The 18,179-nt window shown below is 36.3% G+C and overlaps 1 protein-coding gene across 1 annotated transcript in view; it reads left to right on the top strand.

Moving 5' to 3' along the window:
• The window catches only part of Tbc1d19 (TBC1 domain family member 19), a 149,114-nt gene that overhangs the window by 29,194 nt on the left and 101,741 nt on the right, over window positions 1–18,179 (top strand). The window contains exons 5-7 of the mRNA XM_023699179.1: window positions 14,364–14,438; window positions 15,539–15,602; window positions 16,516–16,562. Of these exons, the coding sequence (XP_023554947.1) occupies window positions 14,364–14,438; window positions 15,539–15,602; window positions 16,516–16,562 (186 nt within the window). The remainder of the gene's footprint in view (window positions 1–14,363; window positions 14,439–15,538; window positions 15,603–16,515; window positions 16,563–18,179) is intronic.

Below are 18,179 nucleotides of genomic sequence, written 5' to 3'. Positions count from 1 at the left end.
AGGGTCCGGCCCACGCTGCGCCTGGGCTTGGACTGGTCCCGCTGGCGCAGTGTAGCAGGAAGCTCTCCGCACACTCACCGGACCTGGGCTAGGACTGGGTCTCAAGGTGAATTTTTATACTTCATTAAAATACATGCAAAATGGCATGACTACTCTGGAAAAAGTTGACAGTTTTTATGAAAAATATATATCTCCTATCCATAAATTCCATACCCAGATATTTACCCAAGATAAAGGAAAACAAGTGTCCACAAAGATTTGTGTGATAACTCTCATAACAGCTTTATTCATATGAAACCCCAACTGGAGACAGCCCAGCTATTAATCAGTTGGAGATTAACTAATGAGCTATTTCTTTCATACAATATACTACTATTCAGTAATAAAGATGAATTATAAATGCACACAGTAATGTACCTAAATCTCAGAACATTATGTAAAAGGAACTTTACATAAAAAATGTATACTCTGGGCCAGGGAGATGGGTCAGTAGAATAAGCTCTTCCTTGGCAAGTAGAAGGGCCTGAGTTCAATCCCCGGTTCTGCCAAAACAACAACAACAAAAAAGTGTATTTTGCATTTTTCCATTAATATGAAGTTCTAGAAAGGGTAAAATTAATATGTGGTGGAAGAAATTCAGAACAATGATTACCTCTGGGAAGCTGAAGGTAAAGATTTGCTGAAGGACATACGGGAATTTGCTGTGGACGATGGATATATTCAGTGTGTTAGTAATGATTTAGGCTTCTATGGGATATATTCACTGAACTTCATGGAATAGCACTTAGATTTGGCCATATTGTTGTGTGTAAATTTTATCTCAAGGAAGACAAATGAACCCAAACTATGGATCTCTAGTCAATTATGCATGTTGAAGTATTTTGGGGAAAGTATACTAATGTCTGTAGCTTAATTTCAGATAAATATAAAAATGAGATGGGTTTTCAAATGAAAGAAAACTGGATAAATGGTTATGTAAATATATTAAAGTGAGGATAGTAAGATGTTAATGTTAGAATTTAGGAGATTTTGGGGCCAAGGAGATGGCTCAGTAGAATAAGCGCTTCCCTGGCAAGCATAAGGGCCTGAGTTCAAACCCTGCTTCCTCAAAAAAAAAAAAAAAAAGAATTTAGGGGGTTTGTATATGGATGTTTACTGAATTTTTTCACCTGTTGTGTACTTGGAAATTTTTATAATTTTATATATAGGGGAAATAAATCGTAAGTAAATCAGTTGACAAAAAGAATATCTTTTGCTGGGAAACTCTAGCAATTAATAAGGTATACTTGTTTTTGAAACTAGTCATGTTCATTTTTGTACTTTTTTACAGCTGCTTTTGCACTAAGACAGAGTTGAATGGTTACAGTAGAGACCTTATGGCATACAAAGACCTTCTGTCTGCCCTATGCAGAAGGCCTGCCAACACTTGAACTAAATTATTCATTTTTTAAAGAGTGGTGACTTGCTTTTTTACACTTAGCATCTGTGATAGGGCCTAACCCACAAAACACGCTCAATCAATTTGGTCCCCACGTAACATCCAGCTCTTTGGGTCCTTGTTCTGGTAGGCAGTTTTCTCCTTTGCACTAACAGTTTGTGGTCTGGACCTGATCATTTCCATCCCTTAGGTTCTCCACAGCACTTGATACTCTCTTATTCCTTTCTGTCAGGTGCTGACCAACATTCCACTCTTATGAACGAGTGTACAGAAAAGGATGAAATAAAAAAAAAAAAACAGTATAATATTGTTGGGCAGATCAAGGAAGGTCAGAAGTCTCTTGAAACTAAGACAAAGATTTATTGGACTGTCAGTACTTATTTGGTACATCATATGAGGGTGAGGCTGTTGGGGACCATGAGTTATAAATTGAGTCTAGGGTACATCCAAAGTTTGTCCTTGTTTTGCCATTGAGCCAGCTTGGAATGTGGAAACTCCCTATTCTTTTATGGTCACAGCTGGAAGCCCTGTGGCTAATGACTGCTGTGACACTCAGAGGGCAAGATAAAATCTGCTGAAGATAAGATACCTGGGGAAACCATAGCTTCCTCATTGCCTCCCATGTTTCATCCTTGTCCTTGCAGGAATGTTTTGTTGTTCTTACAAGCAGACAGGAAGAAGCTAGCCTTCCTTCTTCGCCTTTTGTTCCATCCACAGTAAAAGCCTATTTGTTAGTACCACCCAGAACTATGCTAATTTAATCAGCATAGTTAAACTAATCCAGAATCATATGATTCAGTCACTCTGAAAGGCCCCACCTATGAGTGCTTTAGGAACTAGGGGGATAGCTGGATATAAACCATAGCAACTATCTATGCTATTAACTTTAATTACAAGGAGATAAACCTTAATAATGTATTTTAGTGCCTTTAAACAAACCTTCAGTGAGAATTTCACTTGCAAAGCAAGACTAAAACACAGCAGGCCAGGCATTAATTCTTGCAATTCTATATCTGCTATACAGGGCACATGTTGGTAAAATATGGGTTCCAAATGGCTTTAGCGCCTAGTCCCTATGCATTTTCCAGTTGCAGCCCACATGGCTCTGACCTGTTCACAGCTTGTGGCAGACATTTGGCATTCCAGGCATCTCTTACTTCCTGGGCTGTCCACTGCACCTAAGGATTCATTTTCACAGCTTTGAGTGTTGCAGTACTCCTAGCCTAGTCTTTAGGCATTCCTTTCAAATTAAGGTGGAAGCCTCTTTTACCCCACAATTCTTGTATTTTATTTCCCAATAAAACCAGCGTCACATGGACAACATCAAGCTCTACTGTCAGTGGAGGCATTATCCAGGTCCCCGTGATCATGACTGAGTAACCTCTAAACGCCTTGGCACTAAGCATAGTGAACGAATCCCAGGAAACGAATTCCACAGGAGGCTCTTTCAAGCAAGGTCCCAGGGACTCAAATGAGAGTCTGAAAATTTTTTATCCTCGAGTCTTGTGTTTCCTGAGATGCTCTGAAAGCATCTTTTTGTCCCTATAGAAAGTACTAAATTTCCTTTTAATAGTGCTAAACTCAGACAGCCACATCTACTTTGGCTCCAAATTTATGTATAATTTTTCTTGGGCCCAAATTTAAGTTTTTCAAAATGTTTTGCTTTGTCTTTTTTTCCTTATTTCTCACTATAAATATGGCTAAAGTTGTTCATGGTACTCATGCTACAGCCTGAATACTGAGCTGTCTTTTTTAAAAAATTTATTTGGTACAGGGTCTCACTACACAGCTTGGACTTATAGAGTGATCCTCCTATTTTCAGCCTCCCCAGCGCTGAGATTACAGGTGTGTACCACCATGCCCAGTCTTAGTGGCTGGTTCAGCATGCCTGGGGCAGGGCCAGCACAGCATGTGGTGCCAGGGATTGAGCCCTGGTCCCTGTGCTTGCCTAAGCAGGTGCTTAGTCCCCTGAGCTATCTTGCCAACCCTGAGATGTCTTGAAATGAACTCTGCCAGCTTAATTAGTTCATCATTCTAGTCTCCTGTGAAGTCTCAGGACATGAATAAAAATGTAAATGATTTTTAAATGCCACTAGAGTCCTTGTTCTGAACTGAGCCTGCCCTTTTCTGCCTGCATTTCTATCAGCATTCTGGTCCTCTGAGCTGTAATCAGAATCATATCAAGCTCTGCATGCAACATTATCAGGTGTCTAACCAACGTCTCCAAGCCTTCCCAAACTCCATCTCCCTACCTACTTCAGAGATTGCTAAACCACATGGTCAGATGCATTTACAGTAACAAGCCCATTCATAGCACCAGTTTTCATCACTGAGACACAATACCTGACTCCCACAATTTAAAGAATAAAAGTTTTAATTTAGCCATGGCTTGAGGTTATTGAGCATAGTCATTGATGGAAAGGCATGGTGGGACAAAGTTGCTTAGTTTATGGCATCTTAGAAACAGAGCAGGGGAAGAATACCAGATAGGAATAGGCAAAGGGCCACAGAGAGCCCCTAAGGCTGTGTCTCATGACTCGTCAGCCACACCAAAAGCACTGTTTACTGATCTGTTCAGCATTTCTTAACCCAGAGAAGTGGACATATCAGCAATAATGGTCACAAATGGTGTCTCTTCTCTGACGTTGTTGGTTAACCTGTTGAAAAGGACGTCTCTTCTTCAAATCTTACAGCTCTTTATCATTTCCTAACCCTTACTATAGAACATTCTATTATGGTAATTTCTACTTACATCTGACTTTTACTATACATCTTTTCAAGGAATTAACAGTTTAAAAATATTTTTGCATACTTGTCATGTCTAATACATTAATATTTATATGGCAGGAATTTAGAAGTTGTATCAGCAGTAAAAGGGTTTGCCATCTCTTCTACCTAACAGTATAATATTTCCTTTATGAAATAACTGCTGAGAAGACATTATGCTGTGGAGATGAAAAAGCAAATGAGATACAGACTCTAGCTAACTATTATGAGTTAATACTTGAAATAAGACTTGGACATAGTAGCTGGCACCACAGGAAGTACTGTGAGATACGGAGGTAGCCAACAAGTTTTGTAGAACTAAGAAGGGAGGGTCCATGTGGATTCTTAACAGATTGTTCTCTGTTCTTTGTATCCAAAAAGAACTTTTAGAAATCCACTTAGTGTTTGTTTTCCAGTAAAGCATGAAGAGGAACTATTTTAGAACTTTATGCTGGAAAACTCGAACCCTTTTTTTCATGAATGTTTTACAAATTCTTTCAAAGTTGAGATAACTTAGCTTGTGACTTTTGGTAAGCTGAATAGGAACTGATTTTCTGAGATGACATTGTAAAATTTATTTGAGAAAATTCTTTTTTTTTTTGCAGAACCGGGGATTGAACTCAGGCCCTTGCCCTTGCCAGGGAAGCGCTTATTCCACTGAACTATCTCTCCAGCCCCTCTAAGAAAATTCTTATACACACTACATTTTTCTTGGTGAATCAGTGTAATGTGTATTTTTAATGTGCTATGTTGTTTAGAAGAGTTTTGAGAAGGCAGTCCAGAGTTCTCACAGATCCCATGCCCAGTTTCCCTTTTTATTAACATTTCACATTAGTGTAGTACATTTGTTACAATTGATGAGCCAAAATTGATTGATACACTATTATTAACAAATATCCATACTTTATTGAGATTTCCTTAGTGTTAACCTAATGTCTTTTCACTGTTCTAGGATCTCACCCAAATATTATTATATATGGTTGTCAAAGGTCTTTAGGCTCCTCTTGGCTATGACAACTTCCCAGACTTTTCTTGCTTTTGATGACCTTGACAGTTTTGAGAAGTACTGGTCAGGTATTTTGTAGTATATCTTTCTGTTGGAAATAATCTAATGTTTTTCTCATAGCTAGACTGGGATTGTGAGTTTTTTCAAGAAAGACCACAGATATAAAATAGCATTTGCCCTTATATCATATCTAGCTATGTATTATCAACATGATTTATCATTGTTAACAATAATATTGAACTCAGTCATCTGTCTAAGGTAGAGTTTGTGTCTTTTCTCCACTATAATATTACTCCTTTTCCTTTCTGTGTACATTGTATTCTTTGGGTGGAAGTCACTATAAATAGCCTACACTTAAGGAATGGGGAATTCTGCTTCCCCTCCTTGAGGGACTAATGTCCATAAAAGTTACTTGAAATTCCTCTGTCTGAAAGAGTCTCTGTCTCTTTTTCACCATTTATTTTTTCAATCATTTATTTATATTAATGTGTGCTCATGGACTTTTTAATTAATTAATTTATTTATTTTTTACCAGTTTTACTGATGCTTTGATTGATTGTAATGGGATTGAATCCAGGTCCTTACATGTTAGGCCAGAACTCTGCTGTTGAGTTCTATCTTCAGCTGAGATTCATGTATATTACTTCTATACTTGTGTTTTAATTTAGTATTCCTTTTGTTGCTCACAATTTTATTCTGAAAAGTTAAAACAGACTCAGAGAAATTCAGCAGCTAAGAAAACTATTTAGGGCCAGCCAAATAGCTCAGCGGATTAAAGCACCTTTTTAGGCAGACCCAGAAGCTGGGGTTCGATCCCCAGCATGCTGTGCCAACCCCACCCCCAGGTGCACTGAGACAGCCATTGAGACTGGGTGTGGTGGCACATGTCTGTAATCCCAGCTCTTGGGAGGCTGAACACAGACGAATCACCTCGAGTCTGATCTACATAGTGAGACCCTATAGGCTCTGTACTAAAAATACAAAAAAAAAAAAAAAAAAAAAGCTGTTTAATTTTATTTAACCCAGTGTTAATTAAAATTGTATGATGTTCGCTGCTTTGGGAACAACTTTAGTACACGTTTCCAAGACAATAGTCATGGATAGACTAATATTCAGCATGATGTTTATAAGCACACAAGCTTTCTTGAGAACTAATACTAACTGGTAAGCACATGGAGCTCTAATTATGTGTCAGCTACCATGTTAGTGTTTTCTTTATAAAAGTCCTCTGAGTTAAGTTATTCTTGTGGTCTCATGTAAGTCTGCCTCACAGTGCTAATATCCCAGTGAGCTAGGACTGGACCTGTGCAGACTGGCTCCAGGACCTACACTACTAGTGATCTGGACCAGGGTGCTCAAGAAAACTCAGGATATAGTGTGCCATTGAATTTACTGTTTTCTATCTATCTAGTGCCCTGAGCAAAAATGAGAATTCGATTAGTTTTACATTATTTCAGTTTTTACTCCCTTATTTGCCTTCTGAATTGTCATCCCATTTCATAATAGTCCTAGCCTTGCAAGATGGAGTTGAAATTCCTTACAGTAGCTTACAACTCTATCAGTGATCTTGCCCCTTTTTGCTACTCCATTTGTCATCTCTTGCCTTCTCACACTGCCTCTTTTTCTCCTTTTATCCCAGCCCCCACTGCATACACATCTACATTTGTCTTTGAAGTCCTACTTAACTTCCTTCACTTGCTTCAGCAGAATGCTTGCTTATTTCATTACTTCTATCTGAAACGGCCTCCCCAATCCTATGTATTTCTGGCTAACTTTTGTATATCACTTAGATGATCAGCTTCTGTTGTTTAAGAAGCTCTCTGGCCCTCAGATCTCAGATATCAAATAGTTTTTCTGTGTCTACCACCCTTCACACAAAAGGCACTGTGTACTTCCATACTACATGAGCGGGTTCCGTGTGAATTCTGTGTATCACCACTAAAGACTCTACAGTCTTGGTGAAGGTAGTAGTTGTCTTTTCACCACTGTATCTCTGAACACAGTGCCTTGCCCATGGTAGATGTTCCATGCATATTTCTTTGAGAAATGAATTATAAAAGAAAAAAATAATGTACCATCCAATAATATATTCATACCTTTTAATCTAACAAGTCCACCTTTAGGACTTTATATAAGGAATCAGAAACAAATTTATGTTCATGACTATAGTCGGAAAAGTAAAAGAATTTAAATGAACAGTAACAGAGCTTGCTGTTAATGTAACACAGAGTCTTGAAAAGACAATATTATACAAGTATGAAAGGTGTAATTTTTGATGAAATTTAATGAAGTAGGACAATTCATACAGTATTCTATGGAAACTAAGTATAAAAACAATATGCAATTACACTTTAATAAAAAGTCTGGGGTCCAGGCAATAGCTCAGTGGTCTAAGCACCTGACTGGCAAACATAAGACTCAGTTGCAATCCCCAATAACACATGCCATGCTGGCCTTGTCCTGGGCCACAGGGCCAGCCACTGAAACTGGGCATGGTGGTACACACCTGTGATCTGAGTGCTAGGGAGGCTGGAACAGGAGGATCACTTTGAGTCAGAGCTTCATTGTGAGACCCTGTACCAAATACATGCCTGTAAAAAAAAGTCTGTGTGTGTATGTGTGTCTCAATTACAAACACACATAGAAAAAAAAGGTTTTTCTTTTTAGTGATGAAGTTATGGCTATATACTTATTCTTTACATATTCTGTTTTATGAATTATCTAGAATAAATGTGTCATTTATTTGAATTTTTAGAGGAGAATAAAAATTAACATTAGAGACAATACACTAAACAAGATGATAGGAATTCAACAATGGTTGGTATATTGCAGCTGTTGTCTTCAAATTAGTTGTTCAGATTACCAGATATAAGCATGAGAAACTTGTCAAAAAATTAAGAAAAAATATTTAAGCATTAACTATTCCTTTTTTTCAATAGACCTGTGGAAATCAACAGTACAATAAAGGAAATGTGTCATTCTTATAATTAGAGAATTACTAAAATATTTTCCCATATATAGTTGGCATATAATTATCTTATTTTACTTTTTATCAGGGTAAAGAAAGTAATTTTAGTTCTAAGATTTCATAAGATTTTTAAACAAGTTATATGGTTATTACATGCTTTATAAATACTTCTTATTTGTATCATTATTATAAAAATGTAGCAGTCTACAGTATATAGTTAAAGGATTTTAAAACACTAGTGATTTTTAAAAATCAGTATTTTGCCTTTCATGGCCTTATTTGTAAAACTCTTGAAATCCTTTGAATGATTTCGATAGATTCTGATTTTTAGGTAAATTGATTTGAAGCAATAATAATTTCATTTAGAGAAGTTATGAGTTTGCGTAAAAATAAATGGTTTCCTATTTAAACATTATAAATTGAAAAGGCCACTCATTGTCCTATTATATAACATTGTAAGGCTTTGAGCTTAGTTTGCAAGTCTTTTGGGTGGGAACCATTAGATTTAGTCAACTTATTTTGGCGCTAGTATACTTTGAAGTTTTATGTTACCAATAGCATGATCTTGTGTTCTTGCACATTTCTTTTTGAGAATTAGAGCTTCCATAGTCACCTCCACAGATGGGGCTTAGACAAAAATAAATGTCTATAAAACTGTTGCCAGAAGAGCCTTCACATTTATCCAGTTCAAACTCTGGCAAGTGTTCATCTCCTTTCTTCTTTTGTTTGAGGATTTCTGGAGCCCAAGAATTCACAATTTCAGTGAATTAAGCCTTATGTTTGTTAAATCTTTCTTTTCTTGGAACAATTTTTTCTTCACAGTTAAATGGTCATGTGGTTCTTAATGACTTTACTGCCTTGGCCTAGTTTTACGCTTGGCACATATTCCATATATATGTTGGTCAGTGCATCAGTGCGCGAACAAAACATGGACATTGCTGAGAGCTCTTAAGGAAACCTAAAAGATTGTTTACCTTGAAAGTAGCTGCTTGGCTCTTTTTCTCAGGCCCCCAATCCCCTTCATTGTCAAAAATTCTGTTCCTGTTTCTGACGTCTATGTAAGTCACCTCTGCAACCACTCAAGATTTCTACAGAAATGTCTCTGAATGTTTGACTACAGTTCTGAGGAGTACCTTGGAAAGCCCTGGCTGCCTTTTCATTGGCTCATGGGTGTGAGGCCAAGGGATGGAGAAGACATATTCAGACACTGGATTCACTTTTATTCTTTTCAGGATTTTAAAGGAAGTGGTATATGTTACACTGCCAGGAAGAAGTTGTGCTGAACGTAGCTGCCACTTCCTCTTCTTGGTTCATTCTATTGCGATCTCTCTGTGACGTATGACATGTGGACTGTTAGAACTTATATGAACAGTTGGAATCCTATCCCACATTATTTATGTGTGTACCTTATCCTCCCCACCTTCGCCAAGAAAGTCATGGATTTCTTAGTGACAATAATTATATTTTATGCAACTTTTGTGACATGTTTTTAATAGATGCCCAATAAATAGTTGTTTAATCAATGTCTTTTCATTATTTGAAATATTAGATATTATGTCACTTACTCCTGTTTTAACCAAAAAAGTCCCGAATTCAACATCTTTTCTCTATCTCAATTTTTAGCCACATTCTGTGTTTCTTCCTAGGCTGTATCTCTTCTTCAGTTGTGTAGCAAAGAAATTTCCTCAGTCCTTTTTTGTTTTTTGAGACTATATCTTACTGTGTTACCAGGTGGCCCTCAAACTTGTAATCCTCCTGCTTCAGCCTCATGAAAGCTCAGATTACAAGCATGTGCCATCATGCCTGGCTTATTCAGGTCTTAATATATTCTGTCCTCAGTTGTTCTTCTTAAAAGTTTCCTCATTTATAAAGTGAGGATAATGGTGCATGTTTCATATAACTAATAAAATAGCACTTAATCAATGGAGGTAATTCCTCAACTCTCTTTCCATTCTAAATACTGGCTTCTCATGTCTTATTTCTCTTCTGTGCAATTCTTTCTTTTAACCATTTTCTCTATTATTCCTACTATTCAGTTTAAACTTGGTAAACTAAAATTCTTTGCATAGTCAGATATTTAATTGTACTTTACAGAAAACAGTTAACTGTTTTAGCAAAACTAATTCTTTAAAGGATTAGTTAGCAATAACTTGTTAGAATGTCATTGTAAAAGTCATCTTTCTGTTTTTAATTGTCTTCATATTTAAGTTTTTGGTAAGTGTTATACGACATTAGAGTAGAGTATTTCAGTCTTTAGATATGCATGTACAGTGTATATTATAGGCCACTCATTGATGTCTATTGCAACTTTAATTTTATACTATCTTTTTATCAACTTTATAGCTGCTTTCATGAATGGGTGAATACAAAAACATTTGAAACCATGGCTCAATAACAATTTAGCTCTTTATTAAGATAAATAATAAAAATGTAGATATTGGAATCTTTTTCTTGGCAGGACTTGTGATTGAACTGGGGCCTTCACACTGAGCTACACCACAGCCCTTTTTATTTTTGGTTTTGGGATAGGGTCTCTACCCAAGTCCCCTAAGTATTAGAATAACAGGCAACAGGCGTGCACTACCATGCCAGCATGGATTTCTAATATCTGCAAAAATTCTATTTTCATAGTAATAATTTAGTTAGAAATGGAATTTGAAATATAAACCTTTTCTTATATGCTTCCTCTACAATTTGGGGTGGAAAGAGCAGGTGTCAGAAATCTTATAAGGGAAGTGATATTTTTAAACTGAGATCTAAAAGATGAATAAGATCTATCAAAATATAGTATATTTTAGGTTGCTAGGAGTGGAATGAATATTATGTTGTTAGAATTAAAGCTTGATCAATATTACTCAAATAAGGAGTACCAAATAAGCCCTGGATTTAAGAAAACTATATAGGAAAAGGAGGGTATTGCATATAAATGTAACGGAGCAAGTTTGTGGAGTATTTTGTATGAGTTTATAGTACATTATTGTCCTACAGATGAATTATTTTCTGTTCATTTGTTGCTTAGGGCGTTGTATTAATATTTTTACAATGCTTCAGATTATGTAAAGTAGAAATCAGTTGTATTAATTGAGAACCTCTTAAGTGTAACCCAGGTGAAATATGTGCTGGGTGAGTTAAGGACAAGGTGCCAGGAGAGGCTGTAGGAACAGCACTCTGGTCTCTGGTGAGAGGAGGCTTAGTAGGGGAAATGATTTCTAAGTTGGTACTTGAAAGATGACTAAGATTTATCTAGATCAAGTAAGAATAAGGGTGTTGAAACAGAATATCGGGAACATATTCCAGGTAAAGAAATGTACCAATGTGTTTAAATATATATATTTAAAAACAGCCATGTGAGCTGGGCGTGGTGGTGCACACCTGTAATCCCGACACTTAAGAGGCTAAGGCAGGAGGATAGCTGCAAGTGTGAAGCCAGCCTGGAGTATATAGTGAGTTCAAGGTCACCTGGAACAAATAGTGAAATGCTGTATCAATAAAATAAAATAGCAATTAAAAACCCCAGCTATGAATAATCAGAGCTACAGTAAAACTTGTCAGTTACTGAATTATTGCTACCATTATTTGTGCCATTGTTCAAAGCAATTTACATTTATTAGCATCTTGAAATTTTATAAACACCACTTAAAAGAATTGTTGTTATTCTTTTACTTTTATTGAATAACCACAACTATGCTTTATATCTGAGGTTTAGAATTTAGTTATTATTTTAGCTTGGCTTCAGTGAATTAGAAACGGCCTGTAGGCTTATTTTAGTGAAATGACAAAACTTTCTGTAGAATTTTATCCTGTCATGAAAAGAATAGTGTATTATAATATATGTGATATTATATATATATATATATATATGTGTGTGTGTGTGTGTGTGTGTGTAATAAAATCTGTGATTTACTAATAAAATGAACTTATAAATTCCAGTTTATAAAAGGTAGGCCAGAAAATAAGGTAATCAACACTCATAAAAAACAGTAAGACAAATCCAGACTGTGACACTTTCTGAAAGATAACTGGCCTGTTCTTTCCAAAATAGTCAATATCACAAAAAATGTAAAGGACAGAGATTTTACATTACACTACATTGAAAGAGGCATAACAACCAAATGTAATACGTGAATGTTGAATGGGCTCTGATTAAAAAGAAAAACTATAAAATATAATCTGTAAACAACTGAAATTTTTTGAATATAAAATAACTATTAGACAATATTAGGAAATATTATCAGTTTATCTAGGTATGGGTATTATTTAGGGTTACCCAGAGGAACAAAATCAACAGGAGAATATGTACAGCATGTATATACAGCTGTACCTGAGGGTTTACTGGATAAGTATCAGAGCAAAGGGGCCGGGGAGATGGCTCAGTAGAATAAGCACTTCCCTGGCAAGCACAAGGGCCTGAGTCCAATCCCTGGTTCTGAAAAAAAAGTCAGAGCAAGATAGTCCACAATGGCTGTGTGCACATTGGAGAGCTAGAAGATATAGTAACTGCCCACTTTAAGAAACTGGAGGCTGCCTAACAAGAGGAGTCAGTGAGATTCACTTCAGTTCTAGACTCTAGGCTTGCAAGCTTGCTGCATATTTGAAAGGCTGAAGAAACTGGAATCTTATGTCTATAGATGATGGTAGTAGTAGAACACATGGCACCCACGAAAGCAGAACGGAGCTCTGTAGTGCAGGCCGACTTCCTTCTCCTGTTTTCCCTTCATTCCATCTGGGCTGGGAGTGTACTCGATGCTGCCACACACAGTCTGATCGATCTTCCACTCTCATTTTGCCAGGCTACGTGCCAAACTCCACAGACACACCCGAAAGTCAAGCTGACAATCATGGTGAATGATCACATGTGATCATAGCGTTGTGGCACATAGAAGACGGGATTTAAGAATAAAAATGCTAAAACAAACAAAAATAATAGTTATTTATTTTGTACTTGGGGATTGAACTCAGGCCCTTGTGCTTGCTATCCTCTGAGCCATCTCCCAGCCCAAAATAAAGTATTTTAGCTGGGGAGATAGCTCAGTAGAATAAGCGCCTGCCTGGCAAGTGCAAGGGCCTGAGTTCAATCCCTAGTACTGCAAAAACAAAAACAAAGCAAGAATATAAATGCTAATGTACTTATGAGTAGAATGTTGTGTTTGGAAAAAATTGTAGTATAAAATATCTACAACTAACTTGAATAGGTTCATAGGATTCATAAATAGCAAACATAAAATGCTTACATTTACCTTTTTGTTTTCTGCTATTTTCTTTACAGTGTTAATCTCCATAGGTCTATTGGCATTTTTACCATCTATACTCATTACCAGTGTCAACGAGAATGTCAGTTCTATGTGGACTGAGATTTTCTGTTATCCACTGCTTGTATTAGTTATCGTTATAACAAAACATCCTAGATAAGTAGCATACAGAAAAGGGTTATTGTGGCCCACAGTCTTAGACGTTTTAATCCATGATTAGGTGGAGAAAATCCCTTTAGACCTGTGCTGGACACCAGTGGTGCTGATGATGCCAGTGGTGGGGCAGTATGTGGCAGCACAGAACCATTCACCTTTTAAAAATTATTTATTTATGTATTTATTTATTTACTTGATACAGGGTCTCGCTGCATAGCTTGGACTCATAGCGATCCTCCTGCCTCAGCCTCTCTAGTGCTGGGATTACAGGCATGCTCCACCACCCCCAGTTTCGGTAGTTGGCATGGCATGCAGTACCAGGGATTGAACCCAAGTCCTTGCCCTTGCCAGGCAGGCGCTTAAGACTGTAGAGCTGTCTCTCCCCAGCCCCAGAACCATTCATCTTGTGGCCAGGAAACAGAAGAAAAAGGAAAGAATCAGGTCCCATAATTCCCTTCAAAAACATGCGTTGGTTAACCTAAGGCTCTTCTACTAGCTGCATCTCTTGAAGTTGTACCTCCTCCCACTAGTCCTTCCTTCAGAGTAGATCTTAAATACATAAGCTGTTGGCAGTATTCAATGCCAAACTACAACACTGCTTAATTCACCGCACTCAACATAGTACTATGTGGCACACAGTGGACAATATTTAATGTGTGTTTAATGAACTAACAAAGATAATCCCAACGAGCCTTGCCATTTCTATATAACTCATGATTTTAATTTGTTAGTTTGGATACTGTTGACAAAAGCAATAACAGATTTTTCCTTATGTTTCAGGGAAGTTGGGAAAAAAGAATTTTGAAGAGTCTAAATAGTATGTGCACTGAGCTGAGTATCCCACTGGCACGAAAGGTACTTTTAATATTCTCTGCTTAGCTGTTTTATTGTGAATTTAACTACTGAAAAGTGTCATGAAGTTATACAGCTGTCGGGCACATTATTTCATTTTTACTGTTATATCAGCTTGTTTTAAAATAAAATCTGCAAATGCTAATTGTGGGGTATAGTCTATATAGATTTCCATGATGTGTATTTTAATGACTTGTAATAGATTTTTGAGAGCAGAAATAGGGAATCTACACATAAGATTATTTAAACATTTGACTACAATGATGAGTATACTTTAAAGATTTTAACTACCTTTAGTCTCTTTACATTTTAGCTAATGGAGCACAGTAGCCATGTTTCTTAAATTGGAGATAGAATTCAGGCCTTCAGTGGTCTTGTCACAGGCAATATGGTACCATCCTTTGGATATAGGAATTGTCATTTGGCTGCCAAAGTGAATTCTATTTAGATGCAATACTCACCACTTCTCTTTCACTCTGGGCTTTATGGGGGAAGAAATGAGAAAAGAAAGTCATTTGGAGGATTTTCCACATGCCACATAGTTGCTTAAAATTAGGTGGGAACAAATTCCTTTCACTTATTTTCCCTGCCTGTTGTTCATTCCCAGATGTAGTGCATTCTGATAATATAAATCACTGGAGGCACTGTAAAGATGGTGTCAAAGCAGAATTTATGTGAAAAACTGCCCAAATCTATAGCATTGTGTCATAGACTGTCTTCGTCTAGGACGATGCTGCTGCTCCTTGCTTAGTCACTGTCTCTTGGTCAGTCCCCCTTGAGGCATTTCTGACACTGCTGGGTGAGGTAGGAGGTGCAGGGAGTGGCTGAGGAGCAGGTTTTCTTTGTGAAATTTGCTGACCAGTCCAGCTCATTTTCCTTCTTTTCTTGGACTCATTAGCACTACATCCTACCTGAGCCATTGAAACTGCATACAGTTTAGTAGCTAAATTAAAGTGTAATTGTAAAAAGTTGGCTGTATTTAATGAATTATTTCCCCAGTTTCACAGCAGCTTCTTTAAACTTTAAAATGCATTATTGATTTTTGTCTCTAAGCTACATTGCTATCTTCAAAAATAAAGCCAATTTTCAAATTACCTTTTTAGAGACCAGTTGGACAACAGAAAGAACTTCTTAATAAATGGAATGAAATGGGAACTGATGAACCAGGTATACAAAGAGCTTTCTGCACAATGTAGCAGTGGAAAAAGAATCGCCTTCTTAGCTGTGGATCCAAAATAGCACAATGAGCAGCTCTGTGGAAAGACAGCAGCTTTCCCTCGGAGTTAATTTCCTGTCATCTGTTCAGTTTGCTTAAACTTCTACTTTGCAGTTTAAGAATTCCTTTTATCTTTGTTCTCCACTATTTTGAGAATATTTAAATCATGTAACCTTTTATAAAGCAGCATTTAAAAACATTTTGATAAAAAGTAAGTAAAATTTATTTAGTAGATTCCTGAGACGCTTAACTTTTAATTAAGGTAAATATTTTGCAGGCTTAAGTACATCGAGATGTGAAGGATAGCTTAAAACATGAAAAAAAAAATTCAAGGGATTAAAATATTTTTAAGAATTTCTGGGTTCAGTTAACAAAAGCTACTCAACATCAAAAACACTATTTTATTTAATATGACAAGTAGAAGCTTATAATTTTATAGATGGATATGTACATAGCTTCATCACTACTAAAATAATTTGGTGCATGAGGCAAGAAATAAGTGCCACAACGGAGGAGCCGTGTGCGATTGGAATTCCGAGGAGAGATGTGGACACAGCTAGAGAAATCATGCTCATATTCTAAGTACTTTAAGATTGTTCATATGGAAGCTTTGTATTTTACTGATACTTTTTTATCAACTCAGTTATGAATAATTGATCACAATTTATAATAGTAGACTTATCTTCTATAATATATAATCTAGGCTGTTACAGTAACTGTCTTCATTTTTGTGTTCTTAATATTTAGAACATTGACAAATACTCAGTATTCTGCAAATTTTTTTAATTACTCTATTTACACAGAAACATAGGAAAGAGGCTTTATATATTAACTGATATTTTGTTTTAATCTATCCTACTATAGATTTAAGCCTTTTCCGACCTGTTTATGCACCTAAGGATTTTCTTGAGGTAGGTTTGTTTTGATGAATATACTGATGAAGGAAGAAGGTGAGAAACATAGTGATCTAAGACTATATCCAGGCAGAGAAATCATCACATAAAAAACCTCAGCTCTATTGAAGCAGAAGAACATCAAAAAATTTTTAGAGTATAGAAACAATAGTATAGAATTTCAAAATAAGACAATAGAAAATTAACAATTATTATTATATTACATATTGTTATCTTCAAAGTAGTTTCTCAGATTATTGAATATAGACATGCAAAACTGATCAAACAACATGAGCACTAACTTTTCCTTTCATGAACTAGTTGAAATTAGAATTATCGTAGCTATATTATGTGTGTATGTGTGTATTCTTTTCTTTTCTTTTCCTTTCTTTTCTCCTTTCCCCCATCCCAGTTGTTCTTTCCTTTTGAGTCGTTTCTTTCAAATTTTTGTTTAGAAATGTCTTTTAAAAATACATTTGGATATGGAAAAATTAGAAGCAAGTAAATCAATTTGTAAGTTTTTTTTTTAATCTAAGAACATAGTGACTATAAATTGTATAACTACTTGCTTGATTATATAGGTGTTGGATGATTTTTTTTTTTATTCTGGCCCTCATTCTGGGAGTTTAGGCAAGACATAAGGGTCTGATCTAAGACAACAGCATTGGAAATAGAATTTGACAGATTTGAAGATCTAAAGAGCATTTTGAAACTGATTTGGTTTGGAGACAGAAATAATACATAATAATGATCTCACAGCACCTAGACTTGGACAGAGATTTCTTTTCTGGAGACAGAGTACAGGAAGATGAAGAGTTTCATTAGTAACATTGGTCCATTAGTGGTGATAAGCAGAATTAAGTTTGTGAGACATAGCAAACATTAGATCAAAGTTTAGGGCATTGGAATTCAATTTATTGTACCATCCTTGATTTTGCTCTTTTTCTTGGACATTCCATGTAATCCTGCCAGTTTTACATTTAAAATGGTACCCAGAATCTGCTTCTTGTCATCACCTTACTGCTTCATCCAAGGTACTATGTTTACTTGTATGGATTCTATGGTACCATCCTAAGTGGTACTCCTACTTCTGCCATTGTTCACCTAGATTCTATTCTGAGTACAACTTCCAGAATGAGACTTTAAATGTAATTCAGCATTGACTGCTCCTCCATTACCCAGTCATTTCTCTTTTCCTTCTTAAAACTTAAAGACATGACAATATTTCAAAGTACGTATTTGGTCTGAGACTCCATTACCTCTTTGAGTTCATTTCTATTACCTTTCCTCTTGATTGGTTCTATTTTTGCTTTTAGTCATGTCTTCAACAGCTCTGTCACTAACAGGTAGAACAGAGCTTAGCACATTCTCAGCAAATATTTCCTGAGTGAATGAGTAATGATGAATAAGTGTCCCACATTCATGTTCATTCATTCTCTCTTTCTCTTGTACTAGAGATCAAAGCTAGGGATACACTTGCCATTGAGCTACATCCCTAGGTCTTTTTATTTTTATTTTTTATTTGTATTTTAAGGTAGGGCCTCACTGAGTTGCCCAGGATAGGCTCTAATTTACAATTCTTCTGCTTCAACCTGTGTATATCTTTTCTGAACCTGTTTTCTCTCTTTTTCTTTT

Source organism: Octodon degus, unplaced genomic scaffold, assembly GCF_000260255.1.
Source record: "Octodon degus isolate 3935 unplaced genomic scaffold, OctDeg1.0 scaffold00006, whole genome shotgun sequence".
NCBI lineage: Eukaryota > Metazoa > Chordata > Mammalia > Rodentia > Octodontidae > Octodon > Octodon degus.
Note: the sequence above shows the minus strand (reverse complement) of the source record. Positions and strands in the feature narration are given on the sequence as shown.